The sequence below is a fragment of the Centruroides vittatus genome, unplaced genomic scaffold (genome assembly GCF_030686945.1).
Source record: "Centruroides vittatus isolate TY-2023 unplaced genomic scaffold, ASM3068694v2 contig_2066, whole genome shotgun sequence".
NCBI classification, from domain to species: Eukaryota; Metazoa; Arthropoda; class Arachnida; order Scorpiones; family Buthidae; genus Centruroides; species Centruroides vittatus.
This window is the reverse complement of record NW_027121280.1, coordinates 170906-193563: the sequence shown is the minus strand read 5'-3', so window position 1 is coordinate 193563 and position 22658 is coordinate 170906. Positions and strand designations below refer to the sequence as shown.

The 22658-nt window shown below is 35.4% G+C and overlaps 2 protein-coding genes across 2 annotated transcripts; both read left to right on the top strand.

The window, feature by feature from the left end:
- Positions 1–11190: 11190 nt before the first annotated feature.
- LOC136970624 (GTP-binding protein 4-like) lies at positions 11191–12271 on the top strand. Its single transcript, XM_067265070.1, has 6 exons — positions 11191–11319; positions 11395–11501; positions 11570–11654; positions 11752–11820; positions 11885–12016; positions 12090–12271. Exons 1-6 carry the CDS (start codon positions 11314–11316, stop codon positions 12240–12242), a joined length of 552 nt encoding a protein of 183 aa, XP_067121171.1. The 5' UTR covers positions 11191–11313; the 3' UTR covers positions 12243–12271.
- Positions 12272–13823: 1552 nt separating this feature from the next.
- G6P (Glucose-6-Phosphatase) lies at positions 13824–15868 on the top strand. The gene is made up of 7 exons (XM_067265069.1): positions 13824–14119; positions 14202–14292; positions 14377–14541; positions 14614–14729; positions 14809–14902; positions 14977–15095; positions 15166–15868. The coding sequence occupies exons 2-7, from the start codon at positions 14216–14218 to the stop codon at positions 15672–15674; spliced, it is 1080 nt and encodes a 359-aa protein (XP_067121170.1). The 5' UTR covers positions 13824–14119; positions 14202–14215; the 3' UTR covers positions 15675–15868.
- The last annotated feature ends 6790 nt before the right edge of the window (positions 15869–22658 follow it).

The following is a 22658-nucleotide window of genomic DNA, read 5'->3' as shown; positions in this document are numbered from 1 at the left end:
GCCAGTTTTTGCACAATGACGTAGATTCCACTGACTTCTGATTGGTCGATAGTACAGTTTTACAGACATATTCGCTTCAAAAGTTGAACAGTGCTTAACTTGCTTTACGCTCGTTTTACAACTTGCTCTGGCATAAAATATCATGATCACACGATTAAAAGTAATTACAGCCAGTGTTTTTACACTCATTTTTATGCCAGTGGAGTCTTGGCTTAACTTCTGCAGAAATGCTAGTCTATTATTTACATTTAGATAACACAATATGGCATGTTGCAATTTATATTTTAAAATGTTTAAACACTAACATTTAGATCGTCTTATTTTTCATCTTTTTTAACAAATGTCTTTATTTCTGTATATTATTTGTTGTTCCAAATTATAAAGTAATATTTATATGATACAATATACAGGTCATACATGTTACAAAACAACTGTTTGTTAACATCCATAATAATTATTTAGAGATAAGAAAGAAATTTTTTAAGCATTTGATATCATAATATGATAGTTTGTTGTATATGTTTTTATTGTGTTTTGGTTACATTTTGAGATGTTGATTGGTGTTTTGGGTTGATATTGCAACAAATCATAATTTTTTCCATTTAAAATAATTGGAAATAGCTCCTAGTTAGCATTTCCTCATACAATATGTAATTTTCAGGAATGGATTATTAATTTAAAGTAGAGATACTTATGATCTTTAATCTATACATAGTTTTTATTCTGTATCTTTAATATCAATACATAATTGGTCATACCTGGATAAAATAAAGTCGTCGATTGGCTGGTGATTGTGTTGTCTGTGGGTGTGATAATTCCTAGAAAAATTATGGTATTTTGACCAGTTATATATTGATATGTGGAGATACTTGTATAATTGTTAGATAATGGTTTTGTAATTTATCTGGATTTATTTAAATAAGAACACCTCTTTCCTTGAGTTTGAACTTTATAGTAAAACATGACTACAGTAGAGAGTCGTTAATCCGAACCCCGGTTATCTGAACAATTTTCAATCGGACTGTGTCGTGCTGAATCGAACGTTTTTGATACTAGATTTACTTCTAAAGTATAATTTTCATGTTTTTATATTTTTCAATATATTTATTTGGTTTGTACAAAATAAAGAAATAATTTTTAATGATACAATAGCCTCGATTAATATTTAAAAATTTTCGTTAGGCTTAAAATCGACGAAAATTCAACACGAAGCGACACGCGACGGAGAAAAATTTGAACATCATACAGATCAATATATTTTTTCGTACATAATTGGTTATCCGAACAACTCCAGTCTCCAGTTGATTCGGATTAACAACTTTCTACTGTATTATAAATGACAGATTTTTCAAATACTGTGTATAAAGGATATTTAAAAATCATTTGTCTTATGTCACATTACAATAAATAATAATGGATATATATGTTACTGTGAATGATTGAAATCTGGCGAATGTGGAGATTCTCCGGTGAATGTCAACATTCACACAGTCGTTTCGTGTATGTACGAAATATTTGCTAAATATCTTTATTCCTCACTTACACGGACATTCAGCATGCACTGATGTGAATATTAAATAAAAATATTGTTCCTAGCATTTAGTCGGGGAATAATTTTTTTTGCAATTACAGTGCATATAGTCTTGCCTTCCACTTCTCGAATTACTTACATCTGCTTCTCTCAGGGACATTTTTTACCTGACCTAAAACAAACCTATACCTAACCTAAACCTAACATAACATTTATAATATAACCAAACATTCAGTCTTTCACCAATAGGCTCTCATAAGTGACGTCATTCACTGGAGAATCTCCACATTCTCTAATTTCGGTCTTTCACCGTAACATATATATTATTTAAATTGAATTCAGATGTTAAGTCAAAATTTACATGAACTTCTATCTGCAATGATCATTGCAAAATACTAGCTAAAATGTAAATATGACAGATAGAATGGCTGCTTTTTACATTTATCTATTGTATTATCTTTCAGTATCATTGCCTAGAATTACAAATTTTCAAATCTCTAGCTAACTAAAAGAATAATTTAAAATGCAAATTGTTAGATTCATATGACCCAACATGGTTTAGTTAAAAATAAATTTTATATTACAATCTAAATTGTTTAATTCTGAAAAAAAGTTCAGTAAATGATAACTAAAGTTAAAGGTTAGTATTGACCAATTGTCAATTATTTTGCTGATTTAAACATGAAGTTAAAAAAATGTTTTCATTCAAATATGGATAATTATAATTTCTTAAAATAATTTTATTCGGCCAAGAAGTTAGTGTTACTTCAAGAAGTTATATTAGCCATGTAACTTGCTTCCTAACATTTATTGAAATAACAGGAAATAAACTGCATGACTGGAGTTATAAATTAAAAATAATAAATTTTTCTTATTTTAATTCATGGTAATCCATAAAGAAATAATTCCTTTGGTATAACAAGAATGGTGTTTTTGTTTGTTTTTTATAGTCAGTTTTTCAAGATAAATTTTTAAAATAAATGAAAACATTTTATCATTTGAAAGTCTAACTTTTTTATGAAGAAATTATAAAATATAAAATGATAATTTGATGATAATATACATACATGGTGATTTTAAGATAAATTTACAAACATATTAAGGAACATTATAGTTATCATTAAGTTAAAATTATTGCTAGTGCAAACATAATATATTAGAAGAGAGAACAATCCAAATATCTATGCTTCATTAGTTTCTTTAATATATAACGAGTAAATTATATAGTAAACAACAGATCGTAGACTAGTGAGCCTTATCTGTTTTTATTCTTAAAAGACAGCAGTAAATAATCGGGAAGGTCATTGCACAGAAGAAATTATAAACAAACGAAAGGAAATAAATCAAAATACTTGTTGGTTGGAATATGTATATGTGTAGTTTAAAAGATGCAAAGACTTACGACTATTAAATACTATGTTACATTATTGCAATAGTAAATATATTTATATAGAATATATTTCGAATAATAGTTAAAAGATTTTGTTATTCAAATTGTTTATTAGGTGTAAGAAATTTTATTTGTATGTGAAAAATCAGTGTTTTAAGAGCAAAAACAATAAAATATATATAACAGATGTTAAAATTATGTAACAAAACTTTGTTGATCATAGAAATCGTTGGCAATTTATATAACATAATAAGTTTACTATTTTAAAATAACAAATGTTTTGGAAAAGCTTCTAGAAATATCCTCAATAATAAGTGTAGTATGATGATAAATTTATAGCTCTAGTTTTTGTGTAAAAAAATATTTATTGATCAAAACATTTCTATATCTAAGGATAATTTAATCTACAGTAATACTATCTTATATTATAAAAAGTTTATGGAAGTCTTGTTTACAACAATTACAAAATAAATAAAAAGAAAATTTTAGATATGTATGGCAAAAACTTATCTTTTAATACGATAAAGGAATGACATAAATTATTTGGAACCTGATACATCTAAATGAGTCTTTTTAATTGAAAAAATAGTTTTTCCTTCAATTAGAAAGACTCATTAGATCCCTAATAAACTTAACAAAGCCATAATAAGAAGTTTAAACTTAACTTTATTTCATTAAAAATTCTATAATAATAAAATGCAAATTATAAAAAAAAAAAAACACAATTGTATTGACATAAACTACAGTAATTACTTGATTTACTTAATGCTTAAAGTAAGATTGCGTGTTAGCCAAATTTCCAAAAATTGTAAAATTGTGATGTGTGGCTGTAAGAGATGAAAACTAAAAGTAAAAATGTTTAGTCAAGTAAGTTTGATCTTAAAAAGACTACAAATGCTACTGTTTATTCAATTGGGTTAAAAATTACAGAGATATTGGAAACTAGTCAAATTAAGAACTAGGTCCTATATATCTTACAAGTATAAAATAGAGACCAGGCAAGATAATATTTCATGATTATAAACATTATTTAAAACAGATTTTAATAGAAATTTGCATTAATAAAAAGAAACTTTTAAATATTTCCTTGATTGAATGACAAATTTACAATTAGCACCCAAAAAATTCCTTAGTTATTGTATTTTTAATAACAGCATTTTAATAGCTACATATTTATAAAAACAAAATATCGTGAAATTCTGTGCGTAAATGTTTCAATATCTTACAGATTAAATTAAGCAATAGGAATTTTAATCATAATGGATTACTAGATTATTCTAATAAACAGTCAATTTAATTTAGATATGCTAAGGCATCATGAAATAATAGAGATAAATTGATATGGGTATCTTGTCCCAGTAGATAAGATTTTATACAAACTTATATAAATTTATAGTAAATACTGTACTTGAAGAGAGAGTATATATATGTATGTATGTATTTTATTATTATTATTGTGTGTGTGTGTGTGTATACCAAGCAGAGAATAATTTTTATATAAAGCAATAATGACTGGATTACAATTATCTAAAAATATTCCTAGAATTATACTTTACTTTTCTTGACAATTACAATGATAAGATATTGTAAAATAAATATAATAACCTAGAATTAAAAAATTGGAAAGTATCAGTAATTAAAATTCTGTCAAAGTTTACATGATTTCAATAAATAACTTTACTTAGATATGGTATATTGGTAAAATATTAAATTATTCGTTGAGGTGGACATAAATATTTTTTTCGAAAATAAAATAATAATATACCTAAGAAAGCTTTCCTTTAATTATGCCAAATGCTAATAATAATAATGCACAAAATGTACTACGACATAGCCATAATCACAGATAAAACAATTTACCACAACAGACCAGACATCACACTCATTGACAGACACAATAAAATCACATACATTATAGACATATCTGTTCCAAACACACACACAGTATACAAAACACATGCACTGAAAAAATCAGCAAGTACACAGAACTCGCCCAGGAAATAGCATCTGTAGAGGAGGGATAAGGTGCTTATTGTACCTGTCGTTCTCGCCTCTACACGTGTCATACTACACACGCCACACAAAAAAGCCTGGGAACATTACAATTGAATAGAAACACATACACCACTATATTGACTACATGTCATATTGTTAGGAAATTCCTGAATACACACAATTTTTGTCTTGTTTTGATTGCTGTCTTGACTCTGGTCAAGCATAGTACACAGCCATGGGTGTCAACCCAGTATAACTCACTAAACCCAACGTAATAATAATTATTATTATATAATACTTATAGGTAATATAATAATAATGTCTCATAGAGGGCTATGAGAGTTTGAACTTGATATAAAAAGTATTTAACGTTTTATTTTTTAAAATATGCATGGAATTGAATGAATGAATAACATTATTATGTGCTGTATATAGTTAATAGTTTCCGTTCTGGTCCTGTTAATTTTTTTTAACTTTCCTGCGGACAATAAAAGTTCCCTTTCTCATGTCTGTTAGGGATTCAGACCCAAAATCAAATCCCTCAGAGAGGTAGATTAATGTTGTTACTGGCCTCTAGTGATATCAAGCTTATTTCAAATAGTGAGGTAAGTTGATAAAATGTATCTTATTAAATCTATTGAATCTTAACCCTGTTCGAAGTTAACCACTTTTTTATAATCCATTATGTAGATAACATATCAAATTATTTTGTAACATATACATTTATGATTTAACAATTTTTTAAGGCTGATTGTAATCTATTTGGTTATGCACACTATCTGCTGCAGATGGCATTAAAAATTTAATACTTTTTCTATGCGAAATCCTTTCCCAAAAAATTCTCGAAAACGGAAGTAGATAGAACCAAACAGTTTTCTTGTTAGAATCTTGTTTAATTATTCTATTAACGTACGATTTTAAAAAGTTTTAACAGTAAGTTAATAGAATAATTAAACAAGATTCTAACAAGAAAACTGTTTGGTTCTATCTACTTCCGTTTTCGAGAATTTTTTGGGAAAGGATTTCGCATAGAAAAAGTATTAAATTTTTAACAGCCATCTGCTTAGATATTACAATCAGCTTTAAATGAAAAATCAGAGAATCCCAATTTTATCAACTTGCCTATCTCTTTATATAAATAACTGGGGAAGAAAAACAATATAGACAGGGATAAATCGATAATTAGGCTACATGTACTGTACAAGGTGTCCCCAAAAAATGTACACACACTTTAACGACTGATAAATCTTATAATGTTCTCCCGTTTTCATGTTTAACCGATTTGAAATAATGGTTTTTGCTAGACTACGCTTCAAACAAAGGAAATTTATCCTAAATTGTCAGTAGGAGTTTCAAACAGATCCACCTAGCGACTTACCATCACTCGAATAAGAAATTAGTTTGAAGCAGATAAAACTTCATAATGTTCAGACGATCCGCCACAAAGCAAGAAAGGTGCATACATTTTGAAGCAAAATGTATGGACTTACATTCCAAGAAGAATCCATGCTCTCAGTGAAGTTAATCTGGACCAGAAAGTGTAATTTTGCCAGCTCCTTTCCGATGCTTCTCGTTGCCAGCTGTGCCTGGAGAAGAAGGGTCATCAGTTTGAAAACAGGTGTTTACAAATTATTCATTTCTGTAGATTCTCTTCACACAGTTCTTTTTGAAAATAAACTGTGTTAATTGATAAACACTGACTTTTTATACAGTAATCATTGAAATTAAAATGTGTGTACATTTTTTGGGACAGCGTATATGTATTTATCAGATTAATAAACTACGTTAATCTGACAAACAGTTTACATTATTTCTGCCTTCAAATGAATATATATCTACATTAGAAGTTTCAATTTCACTACGATAATCTCTCCTGTCGATTAACAAACAAAAAAAAAATAGATTAGCTAGTTTATAGAATTTACCAAACTTTCGTTTTCGTTTATGTGAGAATTTTTATAGATAAGTCATAGGAAACAACAGAGGTGGAAAATTTTATTGTTGAATAAATTATTTAAGTAAATATTCGGCAAACTTTGTTACGGACGAAAGATTTACCTCTCGTACGCATCTTCGAGATAATTGTACTGTACGTTCCGCTTACAAAAGTTTTGTAAGCGGAGTATGCAATGATCCTTGTTTACAGAAAGTGGGATGAAACATATTTTGAAATGGGAACAGAAATGAATGATACGAAGTGACCGAAGTAACATCGTAGGAAGTATGAGAGTCCTTCGCTGCACGAAAGGATCACGTGGGTGCAAGGCTTATCTGTTTCCTTCGCAAAAAATTTATCGATTAGTACGAAGATCAGAAATTCTCGAAGAAACAAAATCAAAGTACACCGTTGTATTAGCGGCAAACGAACGAACGTTAACTTTAACGCTACCAGTCAAGCAAAACAAATACTGAATTAAAGAGAAATATACAAGAAAGTATTTGATCGCCAAATTTACATTTATCATAAAAGTTAAAAGACTTAGAAGAAGAAGAAGAACACGTGAAATTCTGTAGGACTAAAGTTGGGCCTTCGATATAAGTTAATACAAACGGTACACCCCGCTGAGACTGGAAACGAATGTAGGACAAACTTCCGTTATCTTCAGATCCGTAAGAATTGGGAACTCGTGGGAAATAATCAAACGCATAAACAAATAAATAACGTGAAATTACGAAAGAAAAAGATAGACTTATTTGAAATTATGTATTATTATCGATTGTTTTTTGATCGTCGGTTGTCAATTAACGAGCCTTTCCTCGATGAAATTAAATAAATTCGTTTGCGAGTAAGTGGGGGCAGCTCTTCTCTTTCAATAACTTAAATTGATTCCACGTTGAAAAAAAAACGATTATTTTATTTGTAAATGGAAGCCGAAAGGCTTATTTTTCGTCAGTATCTACTTTTCTGCTAATTGATTATCCTCGTACACGTTGTATTTACGCAAGACAATGCTACGTATATGTCAGTAACTTATTAAAATTTTGTAATCTTCGATTTTTATTTACGCTCATTCATTTTGAAATTCTCGAAAATACATATGCATATATTATTTATTCGAAACTTTCTGCGTTCGTCTTTGGAGCTTGTTTGTTTAAAGGGTGCTTCTAGGTCACAAACGTAGTGATTACTCGGCGTGCGATAAAATTCATTACACTATCTCTCCGAGCAATCGAACGCCCTTTACCCTCGATGACGTTCGGATAAGTAGTTTGTTAAAACGATCAAAAATTGCGAGTGTGTGCCGTTGTTGTTAAGTCATTGAGTTTGAAACTATTCTCGATAAACCATGATATATATTCACGAAATTTCTCGAAAACATATTATTGTCCGTAGCCGTTAAACTTGTTTTCTCGGGAAATGACGTCATAATCGGTGATTCTTGTTTGCGTTGACAGCGGTGATGTAATATGATACTAACACGTTTAATTTCCTCATTTATGTGCCGGTGAAGGTGATACGATTTCGGCCAAAACATTGACGACCACATTTAGTGACTATGACGTCATCGAATGAAGTACGTCGATAGACGATAATAATATCAATATACGGTACTTCGTCTTACCTTCTCGATCTTCTACAACACTCCACGTATTCCCCAGTGCTTGTCATCGGAGTTTTTTTTTCTCTCTCTATCTCTTCTTATTTTAATAATTTTGGATGGTGGTTAATTCATTCTCAACGTTTCTCACTAATATAGTTACGTGCGATCTGATATAGACGAGTATTTTTAGGTTTTTATTGTTAGAAAACTCTTTTTATTATTAATTCCTGAAGCAGTTGCCTCTCCTAAATTCGTAGTAGGCCTAAATAACGATAACCAATTAGGTAATCCAGAGAGAAGTACATGTACTTCGATAAAATAATGAATTTGATGCGTTACCGTAATGCATTAAATTATTATTAAGAACAGAAGAGCATAAACAAAGTAGTTAGTTAGTAACTCTTGTTTGTTTAGACGTCATATTTACGTAATAAATCATAATCGTTAAGTTTTCTCGTTTATGTATCCCTGAAGTCGTTAAATGTTATTGCCAAAGTAACATTGATTACGACGTTGACGTAACGAATCGTGTGTTTACGCGTTATTTTGAAACAAAATAGCTTATGCGTGAAAAAGGCAGCTGCTTAGATTAGCTAAATCGACTCGTGCCGAGATGAATCGCGGAACAGTTTTCGAAGGAACCACTCGGGAGTTATAATCTTCCTTTTGTTGCACGGTCGCGAACGGTTCGACAGTACTCTCCTCTCTCAGATGAATGTCTCCCTTCTCCGTAATGTTATTTAAAATATAAGAAAACTGGAAATGATCTGTCCGCGAAATTATGCAGTTCGAGAATTTTTTTTAAACTAATACAAATGAGATAACAGAAAATTTACATATCTTGTACGACGAAAAAAAAAAAATTGTTTACTTAACTCACTCTGAGCATAGAATACAGGCAATTACCGTTACTAACATAATACAGCATCGCACTATATTTTAATTTTACGCCCTCGCTAATAAAGCCTATTCGATGCGGCGCACGTCGGCGGGAAGGACGACTCCATTCCGATCGGAGCGAAGAAAGGGGAAGGGTCCCCCTCCCTTTTTTTAAAAAATTCAAATTCCTGTATTTCCTAACACCATCGGTAATCTTTTACGATATACATTATTTATTATTCCGTTATACGCGTGTTTATTATTCCGGAATGGGTGGCGGAAACGGAAAACTCTGCGGATTTTTCCGAGGCATCCGTGGATTCGAGCATCGGAATTTGTTCTGTATTATCGTCATTTTCTCAACTACATTGTAATGTTTGGTGCGTTATATCTGGTACTTAACGTACCTAAAAGCTTCTCGATATTAATTTCTTGCCATATTCGAAGCACGCGAACGACTTTTATCGAGGGTCGTATTCAAATTTTTATAGGTCGAACGACGTACAATACGCAAAACTTCCGCTAATCCGAGGTGCTCTTCCGGCGAGAAGTGTGCGATTAATCGTCCATAGATAGTAAGGAATGTCATTTTTTCGTAAACATGTCGAGGGGATGACATTCATCTCCAACTGGAAGGTCACGAAGGAAGACACTCGTTCGGGGTTTCGTTTTTCGGAAGATTTTGCAACAAAAACAAAGTTCGGCGGCATCCCCGCAGCATTCTTATCGTCTTCCGAAGGTCGCGCCGATACCGGGTTCGCCGTCTTTGTTATCGGCGATACTCCGACCCGGGCGTTGTCGCGTAAATCGAAGGTCGCGCGCGACTGTTCGCCGTGTCGCTCCGCGCCGAAGCGTGTAAAAAATTAAATGGACTGAGAACTTTCTGTCCGGCCGTCGCTTCTTTAGCGACAATTCCAAGCCCGGTTTCTTAGGCAATCGAACACATTAGATGTTGTTCACAGTTTTCTTCCGTTATTAAAGAAGCGACACATTTTCTGCCTTTAATTTTTATGTCACGCGATGCGATTAACGTTATCTTCAATGTTTCTGACGGTTCTTTCTCAAATCCCCTTTTTTTCTCGTCTCGAATCGTCTGGAAAACTGGAAATTTTCTTTTCCAATGAATATTAAGTGTTAACGAATCGTCCGTTAATGTACTGTACAATTTTTGGCCTCTTTCCTCCCTGTTATATACAGTAGAATGATGCCCTTTTGACAAACGTCTTCTCCTTTAAGTGTGTGTACGATAGTTGGTGAACTCCCCTGTCAGAAATAATTTTAAAAAGTTCTCATTCTTTTCTCATTGTTTACCGACTAAAAACTAGACTTTTATATGAACAAATACGTATGCCACTAAAAACGTTCAGACAATACCTCGATCTGTCATCATGTACAGTACAATGACGTACTTTTCACAACACCCTCTCAAACTGTGCGGGTAATTAATGGACGCTCCCTAAAGTAAAACTGATTACGTTTTCTGACACGTGCACACTTTTTCCTCCTCCCCATTTATGGACGTCGTCAGGTTTTGTTTCCTTCGTCGTAGAGTGACACTAGTTGCGTGAAGAGAATACATTATTTGTTTATGTATGCTCCGATATGTTCGAATGCACAACAAAATACCAGAACGAAATTATAAATATATACGAAAATTTATCTCTGTTCCACCCATTAGTAATAAATTCGAATTTTCGTTGGCACTAAACCTTCATTTTTTTTCGTCATTGCGAATCGATGTTCCCAATCACTCTCGTGGCAATATCTTTATCACTGGGATAGTTGTAATTTATCATCTCCGTTTGGCGCGTTTGAGACGAATTTTGCGGTACGGATTCCGAACCGGAAACGAAGAATTTTAACGAGTTCTGATTGATCTTCCAGAAAATTATGATCTGGCGGAAGGAGAAAAATACGACGTCATTCCGGAAATTTGGCATGGTAAGAACGTGGCCGATTTCGTCGATCCCGAAATAATGAAGGTAAGAACGCTTTCGCCTATTTCTCTTTTCGCTATTGGCGTTTGTTAAAAACAAACAAAAAAACATTCTCCATAGAAATTGGAAGAACTAGAAAAGGAAGAAGAGTTGAGAGAGAAAGCGGGTTTTTATCTGCCGCCCGAACGCGACGAAGAAGCCGAAGAGATTGAACTGCGTGCCAAAAAGTAAGTCATTTCGGAATTCGTCAGTTCGATCGTACGCTAAGCGTTTGACATCCGACATTTTCTTCCAGAATTAAAGAGCGAATGCTCGTGGCCAAGCTGGAGTCTCAAATTAAGAACACGTCTAAGCCGAAATTGCCTCGAGCCGGACAGAAGGTGGGTATATCTCGCTCTTGGCACGGATATTCCTGAAAATCCCGCGTCCCTCCTCGTGTAAGAGGAATGTATTAAATTCAGTCTCTTTCGTTGACAGAGGAATCGCAGCGTTAGCCGTTTGCATCTACAGATGCAGGATCTGGGAGTGGAATTGGACGAGAAGGAGGTAAGTTCTTCCGCGTTTCCCGTCGGCGCTTCTACCACTTTAACTGTTTTTCTGGTAATCGTAGATGAAGAACGCCAGGGCGGCTTCGGAGGTGCGCCGGGCACCGTCGGTCAAGCGCAGGAGGACCGACTCCGAGGGTCGAGTGCGCAGCAGTTCCAAGATGCCGCGCGATCAGACGGGACTTCCGGACCGACAGGTGAGTGGAGACCAAAGCCAAAGCGCCCTCGAGGCGAAGAAGTCGGATTCACTCTTGTCTTTTACGTTTTCAGACGAAAAAGAAGGCCGAGAAGCTGAAGAGGAAGAGTCGCGTCCCGGCCAATCGTCTGGGACGTCGGGGAGAAGCCGACCGGATGGTGCCGAACCTCAAGCCCAAGCATCTTTTGTCGGGCAAACGCGGAATCGGAAAGACACGCAGACGATAGGCTTTACAATAAAGTCCAATTGCGAAGTATTCTGTTTGGAAGTCTCTTTTTGATGGAAAACAACGGCAAAAAAAAATCCGCCGCGGTCGGATAATCGGACCCGATTTGCGGTTGACGAAAGGAGTTTATCGGACGCGAGGTCGAATCCGAGGAAACCACTCTCTTATCGGATCGGACTCCGCTCCGGTGACGTCGAACCCTTATCTCTCGGGAAAACAAACGCGGAGGGGAAAGGTTACCCCGATTCGAGGACGGGCATCCCAGAAACTGGGAGAAAATTCGACGCGAAATGGGTGGGCGCGTTTTCCTTTCGATCCGCGAATCGATCGATCGTCCATCGTTCGGCTCTATTCCGAAATTTTGCGGATGCCGAATTCGTCCCTCTTTTCCGACGATACATTAATTAATTAACGACGTTAGGGACGGAACGAATCGATTAGAAAAGCGACAACGAAACAAATTCCGTTTCCGGCAGGTTCTTCTCGGAGGGTAATAATCGTTTGTTTTCGTAACGACCGAGAATCGTAATAACAGAGATAAAGAAGGACCTTGGATTTCGAACATCTAATCAAATAGTTTTCCCTTTAGACTTTTTCCGGCGTAAATTAACGCGATATTTAATAACATTCGATTAAGGATTACGCGATTCGTTTCCACTCCATTCCGTTTTTTATTTTCGTTTAATGTCGGTCGCGTTCTGCCCTTGGCAACCGACGGTTTGTACTCCCTCTTCCGTAAACAAACGGATTATTCGATAACTTCGACCTTTGTCGAACGTTCGTGGAAAATCGCTCTTCTACGGACGTTCCCGTCGTAACCAGCGTCGGGACCCACGTCTTGGCCATCGAACCCGAACCGTCGACTAACGTGCGGGTCGTAAATATTGAATCCGTCGCCTGACGACGCGCTCGGAAGTTTTTGTTTTCACCCAACGAAATCGCAGTTAAGGAGGTCGTTTATCGGTGTCGAGGACGCTCGACCTTGGAACCGTGACGCTCTCCCTCCGCGATCTTTACACTTTAAACCCTTCCTCTCCTCGTATCGATAGCGTTTCTTTCCGAGGCTCTTTTTTTCCTCACGTTTCTAACGTGTGACTCCGCCATCGGCGTTGTATCTTTTTGTTCGCTAACGTCTCCGACCTTCGCTTAGTCGCGTTCCGCGTCTTCCGAAAACATCCCACAGACGATCGTACCCGTGGCCTCGAGCCAGAGTGAGGCTATCACGAGACCTCCGCGTGCGGGCGAGTGTTTCCGTCACGTGCGCCGAGCGGCGAAGTGACGTCGGCGGGAGAAAGTGCGACGTCCAAAACATTTCGCAACTCGTGTTTGTTTTCCGACCGAAGCGGACGTAAAAAAAACTTCCGGAATCGATTCCCCTCCCTCGCTTCCGCCCGAACGTCCTCCAAAATTTCTCCGGTCCTCTTTCGGATTCCACTTCCGGAGAGAAAGCGGAAGTGAATTCGATCTCGCAGCCCTTACTTTCTATAGACCTTCGTTCGAAACGGCCACGTTTATTAACGACGTAAATGTAAATAACGCCGGATCGATCGATCGATCGATCGTCGTCGGGCGAACCGCCAAAATTAATGTGGTAAACACTACCGTATCGATCGGCGAAGGCGCGCGCTTACGCGTACCCGTGTCGTCGTCGGCTCGACCAATAGGAATCCGATGCGGTTATCGATGCCACCACAGTCGAAAGCAGGGGGGCGGGCCATCCCTGGCAACAGCTCACCTTTGAACGCGTAAAGGTTATCTCGTTGGAGTTGTTTTCCCGCGAGATAACGATCGGTTTTTTAATCGCTCGCCGTTATATAAGCGCCGACGAATCCGTAGGAGCTCAATTCGCTTCTTCGTTCCGTTTCTCTCAGACTCCTGGTGAGTATCTCTCCCTCAGCCGGCCGTGCGGCATTTTTCCTACCGATGCCTTCTTATCGACCGTTTGTGGTTTTCTTTCCAGATCGTCTTTTACAGATGGAGACCGTCGTGTCCGATGCTATGGACCTCGTTTACGAGAACAGCGTTTCCGTTATCCACCTTCTGCAGATCAGGTACGAGTCCGAGATGAATTATTTTCTTCCGGCTCGGGTTAATTTCCTCGACCCGCGCTAACTCTTGGCGTTTTTTTTTTGCAGATTCCAACAGCAGAGTGGACTGTTTTTCCTCATATCTAATGTGTTTGATCCTCGGTATGCCTTTCTGTTTTTCGCTCCTCTGATTCTGTCTTTCGATCGATCCCTGGGAAAGAAGATCCTTTTCGTCTCGATCGTAGCCGAATGGTCCAACCAAGTTCTGAAATGGTGAGTGATGGTCGAAAGGAAACGCCTTTCCCTTTCTTCCAATCTTTTAATTCGTTGTCTTCTCTACCTTAGGATGCTGCACGGAGAACGACCTTACTGGTGGATCCACGAGACGGGCGTATACAATCGTACAGGCTCTCGACTACCCGATATCCAACAGTATTTCCTCACCTGCGAAACGGGACCCGGTGAGTGTAACTTTTCTCCTATCTTTTGTTTTTCTGTCTCTTGAGTAAATTAAAGCGGCGATTTCCGGTTATTTTGTAGGTAGTCCCTCGGGTCACGCCATGTGTTCCGCTTCTCTCTGGTACGTAGTGGTAGAGTCTCTTCTCCGTAAAGTCGGGGCCATTAATAAGAACAGGTTAGCATTGTTTATCTTTTCGTTTCTTCTCGTCTCGATTTGGCATTCAAAAACGTTAATATTTATTTCCGTAGCAGCGTGCTGTCGTCCATGTGTTGGTCCACTTACACACTCGTGTTGGCCGCCGTCAGCCTGTCTAGAGTTTTCATCGCCGCTCACTTTCCTCATCAGTGCGTTCTAGGAATGGCAATAGGTAAAGTGTTTTCCTCCGGCTTTCTCTGTGTAGTACTAAAGAAGTTTGCTAACCGTGCTTTCGTTTTCAGGTGTGTTGGTAGCCATGGCTGCGGGCAAGATCGACTTGGACCGATTAAAACTGAAGCATTATGTTTTGTTGACTATCGGACTATTCTCCAGCGCTTTGTGCACCTACGCGGTTCTGCAGCTGATGGGCATGAACCCCATGTGGTCGGTGGACAGAGCAGTCAAATGGTGCGCCAAACAAGAATACATTCATTTGGATACTACTCCCTTCTTTTCCATGACTCGATACTGCGGATTCGCCCTGGGCATGGGGCTGGGATTGAGTTCTTCCCTATTTGCCCGAATCTCCTCCGTAAAATTCCCGCCATTCGCTAAAGCGGCGTGCGCCGTTTTGGCCTTGAGCGTGGCGAAATTGTCCGAAAGAATTGTCCTCCCTAAAGCCAACATATATCTCTTTTACGGTCTAGCCTTCGCACTCAACGTCGTCTTGCCTTACGTCTTCTTAGCCGTCGTTCCCTACATCGTCTTTCGGTGCTGGTGCCTTCTCGACAGAAAACAAAAGGTCCTTTGAGAGACAGTTTTGGAAGGACACATGAAGATCCCACCGGACCTATGACGTCCACTAGTAAGAAACGAAACGTCGAACATTTTGTACAAAGCCATTCATTTGTAAATAGTTTCACTTTATTTACGTCATTTTGTACCTATTCGCCATTCATGATACTATGAATACTTTTTCGGTTTTAATAAATTTGTTTTTAGTTATACGTTTTCTTTTTTCTGTGTTTGGTGGCGACATCTAGTATCGAAGTAAACTATTTTCCGACAGAATCGGGTTGCTTACGTATTGTAAATGTAATTGCGATAACGTTTTAATCGAGATAGTGGCGAGGTTGCAGCCGAAGTTTTCATCTCTAAAACGTGAACGTCGAGCGTCGCTTACAAGACAGCGGCGCTCGACGTTCACGTTTTAGAGATGAAAACTTCGGCCGTAACCTCACTAGTATTTTGTGGCACGCGTACGAATAATAAATATTAAAAAATTAAGCGTGAAAGTGAATGGTGGATTCTATTATCATTTGATAAGAGGGATCGATTGAAATAACACAATAACATGGAGTTTTTCCGTTGTAATTACATTGCGAAGAAAAATTGTCTGGCGACCGTTACAAACAATACTGTCGTTCATTTTCGCCTTCAAAATTGTGTTAAGATCGCTGTACTATCAAAACTTATTTGTGATATTGAAGTAATTCGTTTAAAATTATGAATGAATTTTATTTTTATGAAAGGGAAAGTTTCTTCTGACATATTGAACGGTTACGATAACTCGGTGTTTTTCAACCTTTTTCATTGAGTGGCACCCGATTGAAAAATAAAAAATCGTGGCACCCTTGACCGGCGGCGGATCTAGAATCTGAAAGGGGCTTTAATGGGGGGATGAATTTTATGCGAAACGCCGGGGAGGGGACTCCCTCCCCGGGGGAAAAAATTTAAAAATTGACAGTTTGGAGTAGCATTTTAATGCAAAAATAGTGTTCAAAATCAAAATTTAAGTCCATTGAATTTTGTCGAAATACTGACAATGAGTTATCTTGAACTACACTTTAGGCATTTTGATTGAAATTTACTTAAGGTCCTAAACTTTGCGACACCCCAGTCGTGGCGCCGCGGCACCCCGGTTGAAAAACACTGCGATAACTTATTGATATCCTGTAACTTTTTTCCTTAAGAGGCTATCCATAAATTACGTACGCATTTTTCTTGAATATTTTACTCCCCCTCCCCTCTTCCGACGTCCAACAGAACTCATTCGCCCCATTCATAAAGTGATAAATGTTTTAACACTTTATGATGATAGATACCCTAAGTAGAAACAAAACGTACAAGAAATTTTGAAATAAATGTAATAAACTGTATAAAATTTAATGAAATAAACGGACGTACTGTACACTGAAGTTCAACCCTTCTCCCTTGTCCGACATTTGTGGGAATGGTCGTAATCCCCTCCCTCTCTTCGGGTGTGGACGTCATTTACGAACAGCTCCTAACAACTGTTTTTGTTCTCTTAGTTAATTTATTTTTGAAACTTTTACTGTTGCTCCCGTTTTAGTTTTATGGAAATAATACTGGATAATTTACAGGTATTTCTTCCGTAGTGATTAAAACCTGCCTAAATGGAAAAAATTCTTTGGAATGCAGCGATTTTTTGTGTTAAGAAAACCTGCCATACTGGAAAAAATTCAATATTGTGCCAGTCTGATTTACACAGGTTTACTTATATTTAACATGATGAAAAAAGCAGTGATCTGTTATTCTATTTTCTTTGTATATATTTCATGTTTATTATCATACATCCCTTTCACTTCCAGATCTGATCATTTTTATTTGCAACAAGCTTAATAACTCTATGTTTTGTGGAAAATTTCTGAAATTTTGCAGGGAACTTTGTTTATTAAGGGGATTGATGTTATTAAATTTTGGTGATTGAAGGTTGAAAGGGTGGGAAAATAAAGGGGTCATGTGTATCTCCAGTAGGGTTGGATGAATTTACTTGTTACTAACAGTTACAATTTTTTATAAAACCCATCCCTACCCTTCATTCATTTTTGGTGGACAATGTGAAATGAAACCTTTTAAGTCATTTGTTCCCAAACTCTTCCAGCTGGAAATTAGTAATTCTTGGCAATTTTTCTTTAGGCCCATTTGGAACTTGTAAGTGTGACTGAATAAATAAGATGCTGATTATGCAGATATTATGTAATAATGCATAATAATCACAAATGTGATATTTTTTAAAATACTTTTTATTATAAATTTATAACTTTTTAACTATTTCATATTTTAATTTTCAAGTTTCCATAGACTGGTATAGGGTTGTGGACGACATTTTAGGAAGTACTTTCTTGCAGATAGGATTGGACTTTCGATTGAAAATGAGAAGTATTACACTCAAATAAAAAACTGAATGATGCAATTGGAAGAATTAATGCCATACAAGATAAGTATATTCATATCCTTTGATTTTCCAATTATTGTTATTACAGAAATATTCTACAGTTTATTCATTAACAATAAAAATATATAAAGTTTGTCCAAAATTTTGATGAATAATAAATTTGTTTTGCCAAATGTTTAGCTTCTCCAACATTGTGATTATAACCTTAAATAAGAGAAAGATAGATTACAGTTACCAGATTTTGCAGTCAGGATTTGATTTAAACATGGTGGGGTCTCTAAAACAGCAATCTGCAACCTTTCTGACCTCACGGACCACTAAACTCGCAATTTTGAATCCCGCGGACCACCGTTGTGAATTTTTTTGAACAATACGAAATCTGTAGAATAACGATCGTAAAGGTTCAATTTTACTATATTAATATGAAACTCGCTTGTTTAATTATAACAAATTAATGTAAGCCTAAAGTTCATTGCTGCATCTTTGAAATAAGTTTATGGATTTTTAGCGCTTTTCCACGAAGGACGACAATTGCACTCACAATATTGTTTATTGTTCATTATTTATTGATAACAGTTGCTTCGTATTTGGTTTTAGATTCAAATAAAAAAAACCCCAATGAGTGAAAAAAGGAACCAAGCATTTTGCATTTCTTTTTTAATACATCGCATAACCTTCAGTTGATAAATATCCAAATTTCTCCACAGACTATCCAAATTTTCTCGCGGACCATCAATGGTCCATGGACCACCGGTTGCCAACCGCTGCTCTAGAAGCTAAAGAATTTGGGCATTCATTAAATTAAAAAATTTTAAAGTTAAAACGGTTATTGCAAATGTTTGTATTCATTTTATAATAGTGCTCAAATACAGATAGTTTATCATTTAAATTGCAAAACTTTTATTTTCAACTGAACATTTTGTATTTTACTGTATTCCTTAATTAATAATAATAAAGAGATAATAAGTGAATCGCTATCCTGTCTTGAGAGAACACTTTTTCCATGGGATCCAATACAAATACCCTGGGATGGTGTGATTTTGACTGTAAGATTAGTAAATAGGTATTTCATGCATGATTACGATTATGCAGTTTATGCTAAAGTGAATGAGAATGATGCTACACACCTTAACATAGACACACATTTACATTGTCTTAGTGCAGTGCATGAGATTAAATTTTACATAGGATCATTCTATCACTTGAGTCATGAGATTACTGGATCAATATTCAAAATTGTTCCCTATTAGCAAAAAATTCAGTAATCAAGACAGTCTAAATTAGCTATTTCTATTTCACGTTCTCTTTCAGGAAGAGATGTATTTTGCATCTTCACACACTAGTTTATGGGCTCATTGATGCATGTGGAACACAGGCTCTTTAGATTCCTCCTCACAATAACTTACCCATTGGTGTATTTGAGGTATTGGACGATATTCTTTTGACGTGTCAGGACACAGAGGACTCTTTTCTAGTGTTAGAGGGGCATACATTTACAAGGAAATGTTCTATCAACTTCACCTGGGAGAAAGAAATTGGTCGTAAAAAAATCGCTTTTTTATACCTGGACATTTTCAGGGACATTCCAGGGATGCTTGTTATTCTCGATGTTCCACAAGTTTGGTAACATTCCCCTATAATCCCTGCCACGGCCTTCCAGCCAGAACAGTATGTTAATGCGGTCATAGTCCCATTAATCAGAAGGGCCTTTTTATTATCTTCCACGCAAGTTTATGGGCTTCTACTTCATATATTTCGAAACTTTTCCTGGCTGTTTAACATATTTTATAAAGCCCAATTGACAGTATCTGATGAAAATTGCTTTGATAATTGCTTCTAATGTCATACCACTGACAAAGTAGACTATGTGATTTTACTAGACCAGCGGTCGCAAACCTTTCTGACCTCATGGACCATTAAACTCACAATATTGAATCCCATAGACCATTATCATAAAATTTTTTCAAACGATACAAACATTTATTATCATTATTCTATAAAAGTTTCATTTTACTTTAAACGGGTGAATTTCACATTAATAATTATAATATAATAAGGGTATAATAAATATAAGGGTAATAATATTAAGCATATGTGAATAGTACGAACATTTTTGCCTTATAATGTGTCTGAGATGATCCCTGAGGATAAATGACAAGAGATCCAAGAACTTGTTTCATTGCAGAGTACCTATTCCAAAATTTGTTCATAGCATCAGCCAGAAAGTAGCAGTTTAGCTCCCAAAGTGCTAAGTTTCTTTAGAGCAGCATCTCAAGCTTTTTAAGCTGAATGATCAGTAAAATGTCTGATAAATTCTATGGACCATTAAGTTATGCAGGCCCAATTTTCTTTAAACAAATGTGGGTATTTGGGACATACTATGCCATTTATCACATAATAAATCTGTGTTTTTTGAATACATAAGAAAACAAAGTTAATTAAATTGGAAGTAAATTATTAAAAGTGAATCATCATTGAATAAAGTTTTAATCTTTATTAATTTAAGTCTACCTGCAAACCACAGGTAGACTTAAATTAATAATTGTGTGGATGAAGTGAAATTAATAAATGTGTGGATGAAAGAAAAAAATCGTAAATACTCTCAAGTAGGCCAAAATAGGATACATAGTACATAGTTCTATTTTGAGCTATTTCCTCATTTAACTGTGTTCCTTTAAATCTTTTCTATGACTTACCTCTATTTTTCATACTTCCTAAGTCTTTAATTCATTTAACTAATTCATCTTTTCCTCTTTTATCCACATGCCCAAACCACCATGTCTTTTTCATGAGCTTCTGTCTAATATACCTTACTCCAAAATTATCCCTTATGCTACGTTCACACACAATCCACGACTCACTTCAATCTCGATTTACCACAATCTTGATTGTAACTGTTGCCAGTCAAATGTCGAGCTGTTTGCACGGGCAGTCCACTTGAGAAGAACCTGGCTATTACATGCAGTGATAAAACTGGCATAACTAGGCAGTAAGTCACAAACACCAACAAACAAAATGGAAGTTTTGGTTAGAAATAAATACTTTTTCTTGCCATATATCTAATAATAGACAGATGTCATCATTTCTCCAAATATCTTTTTTATTTCTCTGTCGATAGCTCAACACGTGTTCTGCAGCCATCTTGTATTTTCTTGCGCACGTGAGATTGAGGGAAATCTCTTATGATTCAATCTCGTTTCAAGAACTCTCTTGAGTCAATTGCGATTGAATCTCGTTTTGGTGGAGAGAGGTCGCACCGCGGCAGTTGCCAACCTCGGTCACAATCTAGATTGAAATACTCTGTGCGAAAGGGTATTAAGTGCTTATTCTTAATCTTATCAGCTAAGGTAACCTCAATATCTTGTTATATTTTCAATGTCTTTCTGACCAATATTTGAGCTACTATCCAACTCTGCACAGTAATTTAGAAGCTCAGTAAATGCTTAAAGAATCCAGAGAATCCCAAAATTCATACAATGTATTCTGTAAACTGTAAACATTACATTTTAACATAGAATTAAATTATAATGTTTACAGTTTACATGTGAGAATTACAATGCAATACTCACATTTCAATGTCAATTAAATCTGAGAATGATTTTGCACTAGACAGACATCATAAAAGTATAATATAAACAATTATTATAAAAATGGAACATGCACAAATTTATCTTTAGACATCTCAAGAACTCGACATATTAATACTAAACATAGGGTTAGGTTCCAAAAGTTAAAAGTATACTATTCTTTTTCATTACTGAGAGAAATATGTTCACTTTTAATTATGATTATAAAAAGAAAATGCCTTTGTTTAACTAAAATTAATATTAACCTGTAATACATTTTTAAAGCAAAGTAAATTGTCATCATCTGAGCTTGTTTATTTTTGATCAGAAATGTCGTCGTCATCATTTTTTTAAAATTTTTACTATAAACATTTATGTATGACAAAATAAAAATATGTTATTAATCGATAATTTGTTCTAGCCGGTCGCATTTGTTCAATCAAGGACTGAGTGTTTGTTTTTGTGTTTGAACACTAATTATTTGAGTTGGAAATAGTTTGAGTACCGAGATACTGCCGTATTTCATTCATCATTTTTATGAATGATTACTTACCTACAAATATGAAGATTAATCTATAAAACAAAACACAGTGACAGTCTTAAATGCTAAAGTCTGAAAATGCAATGACATTGACGCCTGGTTGGTAGCTAGAACAAGGAAAAAAAATTGCACTTTCTTATCAGTTTTCATTAAACCTGACGAAAGGCATAAAACAAATTAGAATATTGAAATTTTTAATATTCTAAAATCCATGGACAAATCTGAGATAACATACATGCTTACTTGAATAAAAAAATATTGAATAAAAGGTGTTTTCACTTAAGTTGTGAAATTTTATAAGATGGATTTCTCAAATTCTCAAACCGTGTTAGAGTGAAATTGTGTTGTAGAAGTGCCATGTTGTACAAGGGATATCTGTACTTTGATATGTGGTAAACAAGTTGAGCATGTTATTAACACTCAGAGAATTAAGATTCCTTTAACAACTTCAATAAAAGATCAGGTTACATGGAACCTGTAACACGAATA

What these genes read in the sequence shown, in the direction of transcription:
- LOC136970624 (XM_067265070.1), top strand. An exon ending in TGGAATTGGACGAGAAGGAG is followed by an intron (nt 11,821 to 11,884) that starts GTAAGTTCTTCC and finishes TGGTAATCGTAG; the next exon opens with ATGAAGAACGCCAGGGCGGC. An exon ending in CGGGACTTCCGGACCGACAG is followed by an intron (nt 12,017 to 12,089) that starts GTGAGTGGAGAC and finishes TTACGTTTTCAG; the next exon opens with ACGAAAAAGAAGGCCGAGAA.
- G6P (XM_067265069.1), top strand. Translation starts at nt 14,216, where the DNA reads ATGGAGACCGTCGTGTCCGATGCTATGGACCTCGTTTACGAGAACAGC. An exon ending in CACCTGCGAAACGGGACCCG is followed by an intron (nt 14,730 to 14,808) that starts GTGAGTGTAACT and finishes GTTATTTTGTAG; the next exon opens with GTAGTCCCTCGGGTCACGCC. An exon ending in GGGGCCATTAATAAGAACAG is followed by an intron (nt 14,903 to 14,976) that starts GTTAGCATTGTT and finishes TTATTTCCGTAG; the next exon opens with CAGCGTGCTGTCGTCCATGT.